General features: G+C 41.3%; 1 protein-coding gene and 1 long non-coding RNA gene across 7 annotated transcripts in view; one reads left to right on the top strand and one right to left on the bottom strand.

Moving 5' to 3' along the window:
• LOC148776172 (uncharacterized) overlaps positions 1-14,102 on the top strand; it is a 36,992-nt gene extending 22,890 nt beyond the window's left edge. The window contains exons 2-5 of one of the 2 annotated variants that reach the window (XR_016038586.1): positions 8,289-8,485; positions 11,057-11,275; positions 13,468-13,523; positions 13,709-14,102. This is a non-coding gene — a long non-coding RNA (uncharacterized LOC148776172). Of the gene's footprint in view, positions 1-8,288; positions 8,486-11,056; positions 11,276-13,467 lie in introns of both variants that reach the window. The other variant, XR_016038585.1, reaches the window with a different exon arrangement.
• Positions 1-20,155, bottom strand: part of SEPTIN10 (septin 10) — a 61,077-nt gene that overhangs the window by 10,276 nt on the left and 30,646 nt on the right. For all 5 annotated transcript variants that reach the window (XM_088841404.1, XM_088841405.1, XM_088841406.1 and 2 more), the window contains 7 exons: positions 17,540-17,657; positions 16,928-17,123; positions 14,597-14,783; positions 11,768-11,929; positions 10,077-10,173; positions 8,532-8,700; positions 1,761-1,893 (listed from right to left, as the gene is read on the bottom strand). In XM_088841404.1, the coding sequence (XP_088697530.1) occupies positions 1,761-1,893; positions 8,532-8,700; positions 10,077-10,173; positions 11,768-11,929; positions 14,597-14,783; positions 16,928-17,123; positions 17,540-17,657 (1,062 nt within the window). The remainder of the gene's footprint in view (positions 1-1,760; positions 1,894-8,531; positions 8,701-10,076; positions 10,174-11,767; positions 11,930-14,596; positions 14,784-16,927; positions 17,124-17,539; positions 17,658-20,155) is intronic.

A 20,155-nucleotide genomic window follows, 5' to 3' on the forward strand; every position in this document is an offset into this window, starting at 1 on the left:
GACGACGCTAAAGCCTTTGACTATGTGGATCACAACAAACTGGAAAATTCTTAAAGAGATGAGAATACCAGACCACCTGACCTGCCTCTTGAGAAACCTGTATGCAGGTCAAGAAGCAACAGTTAGGACATGAAACAACAGACTGGTTTCAGATTGGGAAAGAAGTACGTCAGGGCTGTATGTTGTCACCCTGCTTATTTAACTTCTATGCAGAGTACATCATGTGAAATGCCGGGCTGGATGAAGCGAAGCTGAAATCAAGATTGCTTGGAGGAATATCAATAACCTCAGATATGCAGAGGACACCACCCTTATGGCAGGAAGTGAAGAAGAACTAAAGAGCCTCTTGATGAAAGAGGAGAGTGAAAAAGTTGGCTTAAAACTTTTTTAAGTTTTTAAGTTTCTTAAAACTTCAGAAAACTAAGCTCATGGCATATAGTCCCATCACTTCATGGCAAATAGTTGGGGAAACAATGGAAACAGTGACAGACCTCATTTTCTTTGGCTCCAAAATCATTGCAGATGATGACTGCAACCGTGAAAGACACTTGTTTCTTGGAAGAAAAGCTATGACCAAGCTAGACAGTATATTAAAAAGCAGAGACATTACTTTGCCAACAAAGGTCCGTATGGTCAAAGCTATGGTTTTTCCAGTAGTCATGTATGGATATGAGAGTTGGACCATAAAGAAGGCTGAGGGCTGAAGGATTGATGCTTTGAATTGTGGTGTTGGAGAAGACTCTTGAGAGTCCCTTGGACTGCAGGGAGATCCAACCAGTCAATACTAAAGGAAATCAATCCTGAATATTCATTGGAAGGACTGATGCTGAAGCTCCAATACTTTGGCCACCTGATGTGAAGAGTTGACTCACTGGAAAAGACCCGGATGCTGGAAAAGATTGAAGGCAGGAAGAGAAGGGGATGACAGAGTATGAGAGAGATGGCATCACTGACTCAATGAACAGGAGTTTGAGTAAGCTCAGGGAGTTGGTGATAAACAGGGAAACCTGGTATGCTGAGTCCATGGGGTTGCAAAGAGATGGACATGACTGACTGACTGACTAAGAACAACAAATAACTCTTCAGGAACTCTCATATTAGCAAGTTCATTTGTATTAACATTTCAGTCTTCTCTCAGAAATTCTTTTTTGCGGCTCTTCCTTTTTGATCCTCACCTTAACTTAGAATCCATTTACTTAGATGCAGCCATCGCAGTTAAGTCTACAGAAGATACCTTAACTCAAGTAAAAGTAAAATTTATCCTTGAAGAACCACAAGCAAATAAAACTAAAGAGAACCAAACAAAACTCACTGCAGATAATTCTGTGCCAAGGCCACCCGAACCACCCACCTCCCCCAGGAAGCCTAACTTCACACTTAGCAGCTCTGAGGCACCCACTTCCAGCAAACAACAGTTTGAGTGACTCTCAAAACTCAAAAGGGCTTATCAAACCATAGCTAAAGCATCTCTACCTTCTAGTTAAGATAGTTGAAACCCTTCTTGGTAATGTAGTCCTCTACCAGCCCTGGATAAACCACTTCTAATCAAAGACACTTTGTTCATAAAGGCAAATTTTTTTGTTTTCAGCCTGTGATTTTTTTTCTTTTTGGTAAAATTCTGCATCCAAAGACTACATGTTAGAATAGCTACTCTTGAAGAACAGCTTGTCTTCAAAACCACCTGTTAATTCTTGAGATAGATTCCCTAGGTTAATAGTACACCCCAAATAAACAGAAATCACAGCAAACCGCACACTTGCCTCTCTCTCAGCTTCTTTCAGAATGGCTTCTTTCTCCTTCACGCGCTGCACAAATAACTGCTTCATCTCTTCTTCCTTCCTCTGGCGCTCGCCATAGAACTCGTGTCTCTTGGCTTCGTAGGTCTCCTGAAGACTGAAAAGTTACTTGTGTTACTCTCATGTTAGCAAGATGACGTAGAAACCTGCAAACATTCAAACTTCCAGGTTAGGCCTCGTGACTGTCACAGTGTGTGTGCCTCCAGGGAGCCGCAGGCAGGGAGAGCCCACCTCCTTCAGGGAGCACGGGTCTGTCTGTGGGTCCCTGCTGTGCCAGTGCTCATTTCACCCCACACGGCTTCCTCCATCCACCTCTCTGGATTCCCCCCCTCTATTCGTCACCATGTCTGATCACCAGGGCCTGGGAATGCAGCCTGGGACCCCACCATCATCTCAGTCCAGACTTGTTTTGATTTCTACAGACACATTGTTCAGCCCAACTTGATCTTTGAGCTTTTCTGCCTTCACTGTTGCAATAATCTAATTGAGCTCTAGGATCTGAGTTCATCTTTCATTTTGTTCTTCCTGCCACTCCTCAGATTTTTCCACCAAAAACAGAGAGCTCTTTTATCTTTTTCTTCTGCATTAGTTGTATTATTTGCAAAACGAGAGCACTTTAGAAACTGCAGAATCCTGCAAACAGACCTCTCCTCCTCAGGTTTCAGGCACACGTCTCTTGTTCCAGCCACTGCCTGCTGCCCTGCCCTCACTCTGCCCCACAAGTCCTATCCCTCCAGGAATCTGCCTCTAGTTTCCCTGGGTGGAATCCCCTGTTCCCTCCACGCACTTCCATGGCTCTTTGTTTATACCTCTTCCTGGGCATTCCCACTCCAATTGTATCTCTCTTCCACCAGCTCAGCATCTTTGTAATCCAGCTGTCCAGCAGAGCTCTCTGACACTGCGGTTTCTTCATAAATGTTCATCTAATGACAGAGATTGCAGGGAAGTAGGGCCAGTGTAGCCCACAGAGCAGGGACTTCCTGGAACTCCATGGCAAGCACCTCTCTTACCTGTGGAATTTCAGAGGAACCACAGACCTCCTCACATGCAGAAGCACTGAGCCCTTCCATCACAGCTCACTGAGAGAACGTCCCAACGTTTAACAGGGAATACAATAAATTGGCTTTCCAGGTGTGTCATGATTAGAAATTTCTACTGCTTATGAAAATACTTTAAGCTAAATAGATTTAAAATATGATAAAATTTAGGAATTTTACTAACTTGTCTAACCAGAGAAAGAAATCTTTTACGGATAGAACTGTATACATTTAAGGAAAATTGGTCAGTTTTCATTCCAATTCCAAAGAAAGGCAAAGCCAAAGAATGTTCAAACTACTGCACAATTGCACTCATCTCACCCACTGGCAGAGTAATCCTCAAAATTCTCCAAGCCAGGCTTCAACAGTACGTGAACTGTGAACTTCCAGATGTTCAAGCTGGATTTAGAAAAGGCAGAGGAACCAGAAATCAAACTGCCAACATCTGTTGGATCATTTAAAAAGCAAGAGAGTTCCAGAAAAACATACTTCTGCTTTATTGATTATGCCGAAGTCAAAGCTGTTGACTATATGGATCACAACAAACTGTGGAAAATTCTTAAAGAGTTGGGAATACCAGACCACCTTATCTGCCTCCTGAGAAATCTGTATGCAGGTCAAGAAGCAACAGTTAGAATTCGACATGGAACAAAGGACTGTTTCCAGATTGGGAAAGGAGTATGTCAAGGCTGTATTGTCACCCTGCTTATTTAACTTATATGCAGAGTACATCATGCAAAATGTGGGGCTAGATGAAGCACAAGCTGGAATCAAGATTTCCGGGAGAAATATCAATAACCTCAGATATGCAGATGATACCACCCTTATGGCAGAAAGCAAAGAAGAACTAAAGAGCCTCTTGATGAAAGTAAAAGAAGAGAGTGAAAAAGTTGGCTTAAAACTCAACATTCAGAAAACTAAGATCATGGCATACAGTCCCATCACTTCATGGCAAACAGTTGGGGAAACAATGGAAACAGTGAGAACTTTATTTGGGGGGGGGCCTCCAAAACCACTGCAGGTGGTGACTGCAGCCATGAAATTAAAAGACGCTTGCTCTTTGGAAGAAAAGCTATGGCCAACATAGACAGCATATTAAAAAGCAGAGACATTACTTTGCCGACAAGGGTCCATCTAGTCAAAGCTGTGGTTTTTCCAGTAGTCATGTATGGATGTGCAAATTGGACCATAAGGAAAGCTGAGCGCCGAAGAATGGATGCTTCTGAACTGTGGTGTTGGAGAAGACTCTTGGGAATCTCTTGAACTGCAAGGAGATCCAACCAGTACATCCTAAAGGAGATCAGTCCTGGGTGTTCATTGGAAGGACTGATGCTGAAACTGAAACTCCAATACTTTGGCCACCAGATGAGAAGAACTGACTCACTGGAAAAGACCCTGATGCTGGGAAAGATTGAGGGCAGGAGGAGAAGGGGACGACAGAGGATGAGATGGTTGGACGGCATCACTGACTCAATGGACATGAATTTGAGCAAGGTCTGGGAGTTGGTGATGGACAGGGAAGCCTGGCGTGCTGCAGTCCATGGGGTCACAAAGAGTTGGACCCAACTGAGCAACTGAACTGAACTGAAGGCAAATCAGAGTAAGAAATGTTACACATTAGCTCTTACAGCTAAGCATGAATGTGTGGTACTTACAGCATGTGTTCCAAGGAGGAACAGTCCTATACATTGTCTTTAGAAGCAAAGTTTATAAATATACACCGTGTTCTAGATGATCACATTAATGCCTCTGATCTCAAGGAGGTATCTTATTTCTTATAAGGTTTTTTGTTTGTTTTTTCTGTGTTTGTTTTGGTCTTAAAGAAGCCTCTAAATAAGTCATGCCACCTTCACTCACATTTCAGTGGTCCTACACTGGACTGATAGCTTTTAAAGACATACCTTGGTTTAAATAATGTATCTAAATCATGTCAAATCTAACTTTTAAAAGGTTCTCAGAAATTTATTTACACAAGCCCTTGAGTCATTCAGGAGGAAAGTCAAGCCACCTGACAAAGAGAAAAGACCAGACACAGAGAATAGCTGCTGCCAGCAGGGACTGGTCTGGACTCTTACTAATCCCTGTGGCACCTTGAAGAACAGGCACCAACACTGTCCTGCAGGGTTAGTGTGCTGATGCTCAGAGTAAGGTCATCTGCCCAGAGGGACAGAGTTAGCAAGGACAGAGCTGGAGCTGGAACCTAGTCAGACTTGCCTCAAAGCCCACATTCCTAACCCCAGTAAATCCTACCTAAAATGATGCCTCAGTTCAGTTCAGTTCAGTCGCTCAGTCGTGTCCGACTCTCCGCGACCCCATGAATCACAGCACGCCAGACCTCCCCGTCCATCACCAACTCCCGGAGTTCACTCAAACTCATGTCCACAGAGTCGGTGATGCCATCCAGCCATCTCATTCTCGGTCATCCCCTTCTCCTCCCGCCCCCAACCTTTCCCAGCATCAGAGTCTTTTCCAGTGAGTCAACTAATCGCATGAGGTGGCCAAAGTATTGCAGTTTCAGCTTTAGCCTCAGCAGAAGGTAAAGGGAAGCACTGCTCTGGTGTGCTCTCCATCTGTCACACGTGCCCACTGTGACATGGAAGCTTACAGAGCCAACTGTAAGGAAAGAACTGCACTATCTTTCAAAAGGTGGTAACAAAACCCTGAGAGGATCTGCATGGATGGTTTATATAGTTAGTGTTGTGAAACTTATGCAACCACTGTTGACTGCCATGGATTGGAGAATGAAAAATAGCTGTCTTGCTGCTGTATTTAATGTGGCATATATGCTGGTTGCAAACATTACTGATTTAAGGCAAAGCTGAAAACCAAAGAAGAAAAAGCACCTAGGTGCTTGCGTCTGTCAGGAAAACCACTGCATCCCTCTCTTGGGATGTCTTCCGTGAGCTCAGGGTCCAGCTCTCCCAGGACTGCTGAGCACCCCCACTTCTGCTACAGGCCAAACACAGAAAGGGAACTACTTCTTGAGAGTTCCAAAGAAAGTATATGACACAAAAATTTTGTCAGACACTTAAGGAACTCTAAAATACCACACAAATCGACCTTCCAAACTCTAGAGCAATGATGATCAATAAGACTGTTATGTTCATCTAAAGTAGCTTAGGGATTTGAGGTTTATAAAAGCATGTTTCATGTAGTTTAAATAATTAAAGGTCAGTTAATTAAGACCTTAAGGGTACACACAATGCCATTACCTGAACCTCATGACAAGCATGAGATTGGCATGGGTAGACTGGGACATGAATCACAACTCCACACAACCAGTAAGTGAAAGGAAATGAAGATGCTACAGGGAGGAAGCGGGGCCATAAAGAGAAGAGGTCATCCAGACAGGCTCATTTTTCTAGCTGATACAATATCAAGGGACAGATTTTACATGCCAACCAAATTATAGTGACTGCTGTTGCACACACACCAAGTAAATGGGACGATTCCCCGAAAGACGGAATAAAAGTTCTTGAAACCACACTCCTGAAACCTTCCTAAGACCTCAGACTAGAAAGAATGACAGAAGTTTTATCAAACAGTGAGTCCACAAATGAGAAAGCATGAAGAGGAGAGATATGTGCATTGCCTGGCCCAGGGAATCTCGTCAGGACTGCAGGCCAGGGCAGGGTAGAGGCCCACCGGCTCCTGGGAAGCAGGCAGGCCCCCCCTGCCCCTGAGTGGAGTCCTTATCCTTCCCGCTTCTGCCATCCACCCTCTTCTAGCAGCCTGCAGCCACTGCTCCTGCCCTCTCACCTACCATCCACTGAAGAGCCTCCTTTCCCATTCTCCACCTGTCCAGTGGATAGATGCTTCCCAAATTGAAGAAATACTAAAAGAATGGCTGTTCACCTTGCCTGTCCACCACCTCTCTCCTGTTGTATTGCTATTCTACTTCTCCCCACAGGAGGCATCTTGGTGGGACAGCCAGTCAGGCTCACGCCCACCCTGCCAAGACATGGGCACACGTCCTAAGTTGGGCCCATTAGACATCCCACTTTCCTGGAAGAAAGACTGGAAATGATTTGTTCATTCTTTCACTCCAGCAGTAGAATGAAACTGCTGGTTTTCTCTCTTTGAACCTGCAAGCCCTGGCCAGCACCATAATTGTGACTTACATAGCCTGCTCTTCTGAGAATGACAAAGGAAGTGACTGGACTATATCACACTGCTGTACAGCCACAGCACAACCCGGTCCCCCGCAACACAGCCCACCTCTCCCTTCCTGAGTCTGTCCCATTAACTTCACGTTCCAGTTCCACTGGAAGGGGTAAACACGCATCTGACCACCCCACCCCCATCACCACTACCAAGCCCCTGTGTTCGTGCCTGGATTCCCACAGCAGCCTCCTGCCTGGGTCTCCTCATGCCCAGCTTCTGCTCATCATAACAGGGCAGGAGCATCCTCCTTCCACCCCACCCTGGGGCCCTCCACAGGCAGGGTCTCTCTATCCCATGGTGCACATCTACCCACTGACCAGCAGGACATATCTGACAAAGGGCTGGATGGGGATTTTAACTTAAATGTGATTCTTAGGCTCCATATCCAGAAATTCCGAGCCTGCATTTCTACATCACCCACAGGTGACTGATGAATGATCTGTCCCTCCTCTTCATGCACATGGAGACCCCTGTGTAACCTCAGACTTGGAAGAATGAGAAATGAAGCCTCCTCTGGGAAACACTAGGGATGCCAGTGCTGGACAATTTCTCTTCAGCAGAGAAAAATCATTTTACTAGAATTAGTCTGTTATAGCACACCCAAAATTGGTGAGGAGGGTGAGGTATATAGATTTCTTAGTTTATTATACTGCCAGAGCTAAAACACTCTTTAATCTGCAGAATGGAAAAGTGTTAAGTTTAGCCTCACCTGATACTAAACCTTCCCAAAGGTCACGTGCAGTGGCAGCTGGCTCCAGGGCTCCCCCCTCCCATAGTGTTTGCTCTGGTGCAGACAGGACACCAGGGAGGGGCTGCAAAGTCGGTAATGAAATGCCGAGGAACCCTTGGTCCCATAGCAGATTTAAAACAGTGCTGGTCCTGAGCAGAATTGTTCAGGAATGTGACATAAAAATAAAGCTGATTCAGCACGTTTGCATAATTTAATTTTTAAAAAAGACCTCAGGAGTGTAGCAGCATATAAAATAACAAAAGAAGTTCCAACAACACTTCATGCTCTAACCACTGAGCCAGTTACAGTTCCTGTAACTTATGGTAATATCTTTAGTCTAATCTCTGACTCCCCACAAAAATGTTCATGCTTCCTTTATAAGAAATTTTCCTACATTTAGTCATTCCAGAACTTCCATCAGGATGAAAGACAACAGCTTCATAGTTTATTTAATGATTCATATTCCAACTTTTTTTATAATAATATACTTTCATTCTTTTCATATAAATACAAAATTAAAATCAAACAATGAGAGCTTTTTCCTTTGGTTACTCATTTCAGCAGGTACTGAAATCCTGAGATTCTACCCTGTGTTCCTCCTTCTACTTAACTCCCTGAGTCGGATGAGGACTTGGAAACCTCCAAGAGCAAGAAGCCTTCCAGTGATTCAAGCAGCATAGAAAGCGTGATAATAAATCATTATCAAGTGGTCTTTCACAGTGTGGGAGATTCTCCTGCCATCCTGGACAGATAAAGAGGTACCATCCTCCCCGCCACCCACTCCTCCCTTGGCTGGCTGCTCACCTGAGTGGCTGGTTCTCTGGGCCCACGTCCATGAAGCCCATCTCCTCCAGCTTGCGGCGCCGGTACAGCTCATAGTGCCTCGTGTGGGTCTGGTCTCGAAGATCCTCCATGTTTGTACAAATGAGCATCTCCCGGAGCTTGACAAAATCACAGTGGTTTTCATTCTCCACTAGCCAGAGAGACAGAAAATACCAATAGTGACTTTCAGTCCTGACACACAATTGGTATTTGTTGAATGGATGAGTAAATGAAAACATACTTGAAATAAGCAACAGCGAAATGATCAGTCTGACTAAGAGCTACGGCTGTTTCACCCAAGTAGCCAAGGAAGCACTTCTTGTATCACACACACCAAATTACAGGCAGTGCTCATTAACAGACCAGAGCGCTGGCTTAAGTTTGGTAGCCAAGGGAAACAGGAAAGAAATATATTCTATCTGGTACCGTTCAGTTCAGTTCAGTTCAGTTCAGTCGCTCAGTCGTGTCCGACTCTCCGCGACCCCATGAATCACAGCACGCCAGGCCTCCCTGTCCATCACCAACTCCCGGAGTTCACTCAAACTCATGTCCACAGAGTCCGTGATGCCATCCAGCCATCTCATTCTCCGTCGTCCCCTTCTCCTCCCGCCCCCAACCTTTCCCAGCATCAGAGTCTTTTCCAGTGAGTCAACTCGTCGCATGAGGTGGCCAAAGTATTGCAGTTTCAGCTGTATGCTCCACTAATTTCACTAATATTTTGTTACCAGTTTATAAACCATCCTCAGGACATTTCACATACCACCTGAGAAGAGTATGTAACATTTTTTCACTAAAACTTCAAGGTGGTAAATTCTGCACACTCATTAACACCGTCTGTGCCTGCTGTGATTATCAAATCCTTGTCCAACACGATGCCACATTTGTGGTCCTGAGTCAGGTACCTAATTGTGACCAATAGTTGTAAATACAATTATCTTTATATATTCTAAACATTAAAAATGTTTTGTCAGTATTTTCCACTATTTAAAAAATTTTTCAATTAAAAAAAGCAACGCTGAGAAACCAGTATCAGCAGGGGTAGTCTATTCCCTATTAGTTAGTACCATGAGTGAATGAACCAGACAGTTAATTTCATACTCATTGTATTGTTAGATACATGCTAAAAATCTTCATTTGGCTGACTGTTTGGGAAATAGTTGGCAATACTTTGATAAGTAAAAATATATAAATTTATAAGGAGATTTATTGTGTTCCAGAATTATCTAGTAATTAATTTATGTACTATGTTTAAACAATACTATTTACACTCAAATTCTGTTCAAAGTACCCAACTAGTGGTTCCCACCTTCTGAGTGTCTTACTTAGCACACCTTGTCAGGTAACTAACTGGTCTAACGCAGGAAGTGGGGAGGCTCTATTTGGCTCTGCAGACGTGGCTAAAACAGAACACAGCCAGCCCTTCTGACAGCTAGTCAGAACCCAAAATAAGCATTGCCTCAGAGGATGTACTAAATGCAGCTTTTAGACTGTCAGGCAAGCACACATGTCCTTGTAGATCTCCTTTACCTTGTACGACGCCCCAGGGATACTGGCGAGCTTTGACCATCTTATTTCCAACTTTCACTTCATCCGTACTTCCCACCACAGCAAATGGCAGGTGTCCCTGGAAAGGAGCCAGCATATCAATCACATCTCATACCAATGACAACAGAGAAAAGGACATTTACTAAATGACAAGTGTGTTAAAGTCAAATGGTCTGCTATGCCTTAGCTTTTAAAACCTGCCCTGTGAATACATGCCAGCTGTTCTGCAGTCATCCTCAGGACCTACAGAGAAAAGTAGTTCCTGAGAATGCCCCACATGCATTCCAACTTTGCTATAAGAATACAAAAAAAGAATTCTAGCACAGGTATCATTTACCTCATGATCTTGGATATAAAAGACAATGTTGAAGAAATCACATACACACCATATAACTAAAGTATATAACTATATTTAGGGTATACATACATACATAACACCAATATCAAGTAGTAGTTAAGTCCCAAACTATGCTAACTACAAATGTTACAGAAATTTAGAGGAGTGAGAGATCTCTGTGGCAAGAAGACACAACCAAGCTGGAGACAGAGCAAGCAGAATAGGAAGAAATAGCATAGCAAGAGGAAGATTGTGAAAAAAGACAAAGTGGCTGGATTTAATGGCAGTGAGGAGATTGTCCTGTCGGACACTGAGAATTAATTTAGGGGAAAATCTAATGTAAGCAGTATTATGTTTAATATTTAATGATTGACAGTGTGCAGTCTCTTAATTGTTACCCTCTGAAAACTTATTCCAGGTGGGCATACACACAAAAAATCAGATATAAAGAGTTTAACACACAGGAATTAATATCACTTCCTTTACATAAGTCAGCTTTTTATATATTTTAAGTATCTTAATATGAACAAAGTGAAAAAATCAGAAAAGGAAAAAAGGATAAATGGAATGAACAGGTACTGAATGTCATTGCCAAGCAGTGAACAAAGCTGTCTTCTCACAACAGTGAGCCCTGTTTTATTGGTGGAGATGGGGACGACAGAGAATGAGATGGCTGGATGGCATCACCGACTCGATGGACATGAGTTTGAGTGAACTCCGGGAGTTGGTGATGGACAGGGAGGCCTGGCGTGCTGTGATTCATGGGGTCGCAAAGAGTCGGACACGACTGAGCGACTGAACTGAACTGAACAGTCTCAGGAAAATGGGGAGCCCCATTTTATAGGTAAGTTAACAGTCTCAGGGAAGTTAGGAAGTTCCACAAGAACTCCAAAACCTTTGATCCATCAAAATCCAACCAAGTATTTAAGAAATTTGGTAGCCTGTAGTAACACAAAGGACTTGGTCATCTTTAATCATACTGTTATGTATAATTAAAATATATACTAAATATATTCTATATTAGAACACAAAAGTTATGTGACTATTTCACATGTACATGTGACACTGTAAGGGAGGAGCTTAAATACCAGATTAGAAAGCTTCCTATAAAGTCTCTCAAGAGGGAAGCTGTGCTGTCTTCTCCTGTCCTTAAAGACAGGATAGAAAGGACTCTTCCTAAGGAAATAAAAAATGGTTCCACAGAAGGAGAATCCCAGTCTCATAAATGTATCACTTCATTTAGGCGAAAGTAGGGATGGAAGAAAAATGCTCACAGATATAGTAGCAATGTTACTTTTTTTATATATAAAACAGAATTATTCAGTTAAGAGCTTACATTCATTGAAGCATTGATCTTAGCAATAGTTTCATCATCTGTTGGGAAATGGTATATCTGAACACCATTGCTGACCAGTTCACTCATGAGTTTGATCTTAAACTTCTGTAATTCAGTTTTAGAAATTGCATCTGCTTTGGCAATCACTGGTATAATGTTCACCTATTAAGAATAAAGAAAAAAATCTCATGATCGAGGATTTATTTTTTAATAACAAAGTTTCTGAATTCAAATCCACTCCAGCTCTGACAGATTTCCTTAGGACAGGCAAACTGTGGTTCACTCATAGGTAAAGAGTTTCTGGAACACAGCCAAGCCCACTCATTACACATCATGCATTTCCTGTGATCACTTTCACTCTGTAACAGCAGCAGTGAGCAGTTGCACCAGAGGCCCATGACCTGCGAAGCCTGAAGTATATACTACCTGGCCTTTCAAGGGAAAAGCTTGAAGGCTCCTGATGTAGAAATCACCACTTCATTCTTACCAGACAGCCCTACACAGCCATTCCTGCAAATGCTGGCCTGGTAGTAACTGCTTTTCAGAAGCGGAGCTCTTAGAAAGTTCATCTTTTATCTGAAGTCAGGTTCCAGTTCCATCATACACAAAATAAGTAGAATGAAGAGATGAGCTGAAATCACCTGCATAATTCACTAAGAAATTTTATCTGTTAATAATCTCAGCACTAAGTAATCTGGTGACTGATTTCAGCAGACCTATGGGTCAGGCCACAGGCCTCCTCTGCCTCTCACTCAAGCAAGCCCCTTTTCCCAGTGAATGCATCTGATCTGACCCTACTGTCAGAATCTTACCCACAAGTCGACAGAGGGAAATTTTATGGATACCAACTAAAAACATTCACAACTCAAAGGAATTAGTTTTTCAGCATTATTTAAAAATCCTGTCACTGGCCAGAGTGGAAGAGATGCAGGGATATGAAGACTACCCTGCAAGGCTAGTTCTGTGAGATTTTTAAAAAATACTTATTTATTTATATTTATTTATTTGGCTGTGCCGGGTCCAAGTTGTGGCATGTGGGATCTTCAGTCTTCATTGCGGCATGCAGGATCTAGTTCCCTGACCAGGGTTTGAACCTGGGACCCATGCATTGGGAGCACAGAGTCTTAGCCACTGGACCACCAGGGAAGTCCCAGTTCTGTAAGATTAATGTATCCACAAAGGACTGATATCACCACAGATTAAAGGGTTTGTAGGTTTTTTGTTATTTATTAGCTTGTTTTTAGTGAAAAACTTGAGGCTGAGTAGTGACGTGTGTCAAAAGAGTGAACTGTCGGTATAATTGTTAGAGTGGAAATGAAAACTACAATAATTCTTTTTCTATTCTTAAACATCCTTTCCTTCTCCAGCTTCACATTGATTTACTGTGTGTACATTTGGATTTATTAGTCTTAAATATGTTCCAAAGGGGATAAAGATTTTTTCAACTAACCATGAAATAAACTTTCCAGCAATTCTGGGTAAACACCTTTCAAGATAAGTTAGTCAAGGTATATAAAAATTTGATGCCAAGTTCTTGATTTCAGTATCATATATACTTAGATATTCAGTAAACTATGCCAAGTTATAACTGATTCCAGGATCAACAGCAGAAGCACCCCAGGGTATGTAGCTGACATTAACCTTTCTCATTGTAGTGTGAAAACCTGACTGACATTTGACTGCTGAGGCATCTGTTTCAGATATCCATTAGAATAAACAGCCAGCACCTGAGGACACGGCTACTAGCTGCCATCAGGTAAGGAATAGGCCACCCTCCTGGAGGACTCCTTTCAGAAAGTCTAGGTGACCCACCTCTCCCTTCAGGCCCCAGGTCCCACAGGGGTGCTTTAAAGTTACCCACAAAGAGGAAACTGGAGAAGCCTGAGATGCCCGCCCTCAGACCCTGATAGAGGCTGATCCCTCTCTCCCTTTTCCCAGCAGCCCTGAAAGCCACCCCCACAACTCCACACAGACGTCAGCCTGGAACTCTGTCTGCCTGAGATGAAGCTGCCCGCTCCTGCGTCCATGTCCCTTTAGTAAGGGTGGATTTCCACACGTCAGACTCAATTGTGAAGATAACTGGCTGAATGGTTACAATATCCCATCAGGTGAACAGACTCTCACCCAAGCTCCTCCAGGTTTGTCTCAGTCAGGGGACCACAGTGCTGGTCTCTGCACCAAAATGCCCACTGCCTGCCTCCCACACTGACTCCTGTACAGAAGGCAGCCCTGGTAGACCCCATGCTCTCCCAGTGCCAGCTCACAAGCTGCTCAGCCAGGTCAGAGATCACAGAGGAACTGTGGAGACCTTTTTAGTGTGAGAGTGTAGTCTTTATCCTTTAAACAAAAAAACCTAAAGTGAGTTAATTTCTGGATACTACTACTTACAGCTCCCTGAATTTATATATAGCTCATTGGCTCAGAAATTAAAAATAGGTTTTCTGGATACAGTTCAAATTAAAATTAATTTACTGTATGAGACTTTAGACTTTAATCTTCATCAGTGAGCTTATTCTCATTTAATAGTGTCATAAAGTAAAATTAGTGTCAAATAAGTTCTATAGTTAAATGAAAATGAATACACATATTCTGACATGCAATTTAATCACTAAAAAAGGACTGAAATTTTATGTTAACACTTTCTCTTTATATCTCATCTTCCAAACTGAATTTCTCTGGAAAACATCCAAAAATTGAAACTTGCTAAATGTTTTAAAAATACACAGAATGAGACAGTTATGACATGTGCACATATCATAAATGTATTTATATATTTAATACTTCACTCTAAATCCTGAAATGCAACCATTGGTTCTTCTCCAGACCCACCTTACTGTCCAGGCTCTTCATGGTCAAGAGATCCAGCGTCTTCAGGGAGTGGCCTGTCGGGGAGATGAAGTAGAGGCACACGTGGATGCGGGAGTCGTGGTAGTTAAAGAGAGAGCGCTTGATCTTCAGCTCTTCTTGGAGGTAAGCTTCAAACTGAGCATCTATGTAGTCAACTATTGGTTGGTAGCTGAAAAAATATTTAAATATTTAATACGATATATTCATGATATCTTGATAAAGTATTTGCATAAATTTAAAGTTTGAAATCTGTTTTTGCACCGGTGAACAAACAGTTGACTTCTGTGCTAAATAGATAACTTCAGTAATAAAACAAATGTGCAAATGTGCAGGTACAAAGGCAGTACTTTGAAACTATCAGAACAACCTGTGCTTTAAATGATTTTACAGAAATGACACTGAATGTGCCTCTCACACTCATTCACACCTGGAGCCCTCTGGCATAGCTCCCCAAACCTGCCAGGCTGCAGAAGGAGGAGAGGCATCTAACTGCAACCATGCTGGACATGCGTATTACCCTACACGAGTATCAGCAACTTAAAAGTTATTTAAGTCAAATTCCATGACTTTGTATTTCTGAAATTAAATTTGTGTGGCGTGGAAAGCATTAACATAGTGAGGAAAGGGCACACCCACATGGAAGTATCATTAACTGGTGACACAGGCACAACTTTATTCTCATTTACTTACAAGCAGGGGAAGGCCCATCATAGCTGACAGGCTTAGTCCTTGCCTAGATCCATCCTCCTGCCTGAAATGCCTGACCCCAAGAGAAAGTACTGCCCTGGGGCTACAGAGCAGACCCTTGCCCTCTTGGAAGAACTGACCTGTGGGCATGTGAGGAGAGGACCCAAGACTACAGACATTTCCTATAACCATCTTGTTGGTAGACAGAAAACTAAACATTTGTCAAAATTAAGTTGTACACTTAAACCAATGCATCTTATTTATTGTATGTAAATTTTACATCAATAAAACTTACTTATAAACAAATTAGAAAGGAAGAACAAATGCCATTATTTGCAGACTATACTATTGCATACATAGAAAATCTAAACAAATTTATTAGAGATGCATTAACTAGAATTAACCAGAGAATACACAGAAGTTTCTGTGTACAAGATCAATTATATTTCCACACATTGAATGGAAAATGAAATATTTGTAAAAGATATCATTTATGAGATCATCAAAAATACCAAATATCTAAGGATAAATTTAAGTAAAGCTTTATATAATTCCTATATGGAAAACTAAAAAAAAGCCATGTGTCATGGGCCTTTGCCTCCTCCACTAATCTACTTCTTCCAGAAAACCCACAAAAATTGTTTCTTGAAATCTACAACAGAACACACAAATGTGCTCAACAGGTTAAAACAAAATGAGAGTCAGTTTTGCAACATATTTTCCCTTTAAAACAAACTTTTAGGACCTAAAAAACTACCTCTACTTTGGCCACCTCACGCGACGAGTTGACTCACTGGAAAAGACTCTGATGCTGGGAAAGGTTGGGGGAGGGAGGAGAAGGGGACGACAGAGAATGAGATGGCTGGATGACATCACCGACTCTGTGGACATGAGTTTGAGTGAACTCCGGGAGTTGGTGATGGACAGGGAGGCCTGGCGTGCTGTGATTCATGGGGTCGCGGAGAGTCAGACACAACTGAGCGACTGAACTGAACTGAACTGACTGAATAATGAAAATATATGAATTTTCAAAAGGAAAAAGAACGAACAGTCATTGCCCCAGTCTGTTTCCTCCTCTTATGGCTTAAATTTCATATTTAAGTCAAAATCATCTTTGTAATACCATAGGAGAAATAATGACAAAAAATAGTAACCTAATACAAAATATAAATTAAACTTGAATCATCACACCTTTCCTGCAATGCTTAATCTGACTAATTTAGTTAGAACTTCACAAAAAAATTCATGTACCATGGATTTGGTGATTATGTATTTGCCATGTATGCCTTGTTTTTTTTTTTTTTCCTCAACAAAACAGGTCTTGCCTGAAAATTAGTAAAAATCACTTAATATACACCGAACTGTCATATCAGGAAAAAATTAAAACTATTTTTGCTGCCATACATACTTTAAAAATGTGATTCAAATTACTGTAAATAGACAACTGGACCGAAAAATGTAAATTTGTTAACAAAAACAAAATATTGCTTTATTATTTAAAGAATTTAAGTCTGGGAAGAAAGGCATGGGTTTCTACAGATGAAAGTCAAATCAGCAACAAAGCAAGAAGGCAGATGCCCTGTAATAAGAAAAAAACCTGTTTTATTACTAGAGGAAAGCATGTACCTCTCTTCTTTGTTTATTTGGTCACCAAATCCCACTGTATTCACGATGGTTAGTTTCAATCGAACGTTACTTTCCTGGAGTTCATACGTCTGTGCTTTAAGTCTAACATGTGGGTAAAAATGTGAGGATTCATGGTCTTCAAAATTAGTATTAAACAATGTGTCAATCAGCGTTGATTTTCCAATTCCAGTCTCCCCTGAAAGAAATGCAGGTACATATTCATATTTACAGGTGCACAGGATGTATGAAGAAGAACAGAACAGTAAACTCTTACAGTGATTTGGTTTCATGAATCCCAAATGTTTCAAATATTGCAAAGACTGGATTGTCCCCGAAAGAATAACACGCTAAGGTGGTTCATTCTAAGCTGAGCATAAAAATGAGTCCTGTATGCTGAGTTACTCAGAACTCTGAAGAAGGCACTGAAATGTTTAAAGAACAAAGAGAAACCTTAAAGCAGCATGGCCAAGAAAAAACTGATAGAATTTAAATAACTGAAAAAAATCTATACTCGTGCTCTCAGGTTACTCAGATGGGCACCATACTGCCCACCACAGGAAGGAGGTGAGCACAGGAACAGGATGAAAAAGTCTGGACAGGCTGGGCACTCACCCACACAGAGAATATTAAAGCAGAAGCCTTGCTGGATCGACCTGTTGACCAGCTGATCAGGCAGACTCTCAAAACCAACATGGCCAGACATGGTTAAAGAGCGAGGACTTTCTTTTTGCTGCAAGAAAACAAAAACAATGGCAACAGTTTTTTAAAGTTTTACTGAGACAGAATATAGGCACATTGGAAAGCATAGACATAATTTATCAAAAAAACTAAAGACTTTTTTGATCATTATACCTCCCCTAGGATACAACTGGTTTGTGAGAAACCTGTGTCCAGACCCTCAAAACATGTATTTCTTATTATCTTCCTACGATGACAGCCTGACACCATGTTTTTTCTTTTTTTTAATAGAAATTTATTTATTTAAATTGGAGGCTAATTACTTTACAATATTGTATTGGTTTTGCCATACATTGACATGAATCCGCCACGAGTGTACATGTGTTCCCCATCCTGAACCCCCCTCCCACCTCCCTCCCCATACCATCCCTCTGGGTCATCCCAGTGCACCTGCCCCAAGCATCCTGTATCATGCATCAAACCTGGACTGGTGTTTCATTTCACATATGATAATATACATGTTTCAATGCCATTCTCCTAAATCATCCCACCCTCACCCTCTCCCACAGAGTCCAAAAGACTGTTCTATACACCTGTGTCTCTTTTGCTGTCTTGCATACAGGGTTATCGTTACCATCTTTCTAAATTCTATATATATGTGTTAGTATACTGTATTAGTATTTTTCTTTCTGGCTTACTTCACTCTGTATAATAGGCTCCAGTTTCTTCTACCTCATTAGAACTGATTCAAATGTGTTCTTTTTAATGGCTGAATAATACTCCATTGTGTATATATACCACAGCTTTCTTATCCATTCATCTGCTGATGGACATCTAGGTTGCTTCCATGTCCTGGCTATATAAACAGTACTGCGATGAACATTGGAGTACATGTGTCTCTTTCAATTCTGGTTTCCTCGGTGTGTATGCCCAGAAGTGGGATTGCTGGGTCATATGGCAGTTCTATTTCCAGTTTTTAAGCAATTTCCACACTGTTCTCCATAGTGGCAGTACTAGTTTACATTCCCACCAACAGTGTAAGAGGGTTCCCTTCTCTCCACACCCTCTCCAGCATTTATTGCTTGTAGACTTTTGGATAGCAGCCATTCTGACTGGCGTGAAATGCTACCTCATTGTGGTTTTGATATGCATTTCTCTGATAATGAGTGATGTTGAGCATCTTTTCACGTGTTTGTTAGCCATCTGTATGTCTTCTTTGGAGAAATGTCTGTTTAGTTCTTTGGCCCATTTTTTGATTGGGTTGTTTATTTTTCTGGAATTGAGCTGCAGGAGTTGCTTGTATATTTTTGAGATTAATTCTTGGTCAGTTGCTTCATTTGCTATTATTTTCTCCCATTCTGAAGGCTGTCTTTTCACCTTGCTTATAGTTTCCTTTGTTGTGTAGAAGCTTTAAATTTTAATTAGGTCCCATTTGTTTATTTTTGCTTTTATTTCCATTACTCTGGGAGGTGGGACATAAGAGGATCTTGCTGTGATTTAGGTCAGAGAGTGTTTTGCCTTTGTTTTCCTCTAGGAGTTTTATAGTTTCTGGTCTTACATTTAGATCTTTAATCCATTTTGAGTTTATTTTTGTGTATGTTGTTAGAAAGTGTTCTGGTTTCATTCTTTTACAAGTGGTTGACCAGTTTTCCCAGCACCACTTGTTAAAGAGATTGTCTTTTCTCCATTGAATATTCTTGCCTCCTTTGTCAAAGATAAGGGGTCCATAGGTGTGTGGATTTATCTCTGGGCTTTCTATTTTGTTCCATTGATCTATGTTTCTGTCTTTGTGCCAGTACCATACTGTCTTGATGACTGCGGCTTTGTAGTAGAGCCTGAAGTCAGGCAGGTTGATTCCTCCAGTTCCATTCTTCTTTCTCAAGATTGTTTTGGCTATTCAAGGTTTTTTGTATTTCCATAAAAATTGTGAAATTATTTGTTTTAGCTCTGTGAAAAATACCGTTGGTAGCTTGATGGGGATTGCATTGAATCTATAGATTGCTTGGGATAGTATACTCATTTTCACTATATTGATTCTTCTGATCCATGAACATGGTATATTTTTCCATCTATTAGTGTCCTCTTTGATTTCTTTCACCAGTGTTTTATAGTTTTCTATATATAGGTCTTTTGTTTCTTTTGGTAGATATGCTCCTAAGTATTTTATTTTTTTTGTTGCAGTGGTGAATGGAATTGTTTCCTTGATTTCTCTATTTTCTCATTGTTAGTGTATAGGAATGCAAGGGATTTCTGTGTGTTGATTTTATATCCTGCAACTTTACTATATTCATTGATTAGCTCTAGTAATTTTCTGGTGGAGTCTTTAGGGTTTTCTATGTAGAAGATCATGTCATCTTCAAACAGTGAGAGTTTAACTTCTTATTTTCCAATCTGGATTCCTTTTATTTCTTTTTCTGCTCTGATTGCTGTGGCCAAAACTTCCAAAACTATGTTGAATAGTAGTGGTGAGAGTGGGCACCCTTGTCTTGTTCCTGACTTTAGGGGAAATGCTTTCAATTTTTCACCACTGTGGATAATGTTTGCTTTGGG

Source organism: Moschus berezovskii, chromosome 11, assembly GCF_049115385.1.
Source record: "Moschus berezovskii isolate FMDL1 chromosome 11, NW_MosBer_1.0, whole genome shotgun sequence".
Lineage (NCBI taxonomy): Eukaryota > Metazoa > Chordata > Mammalia > Artiodactyla > Moschidae > Moschus > Moschus berezovskii.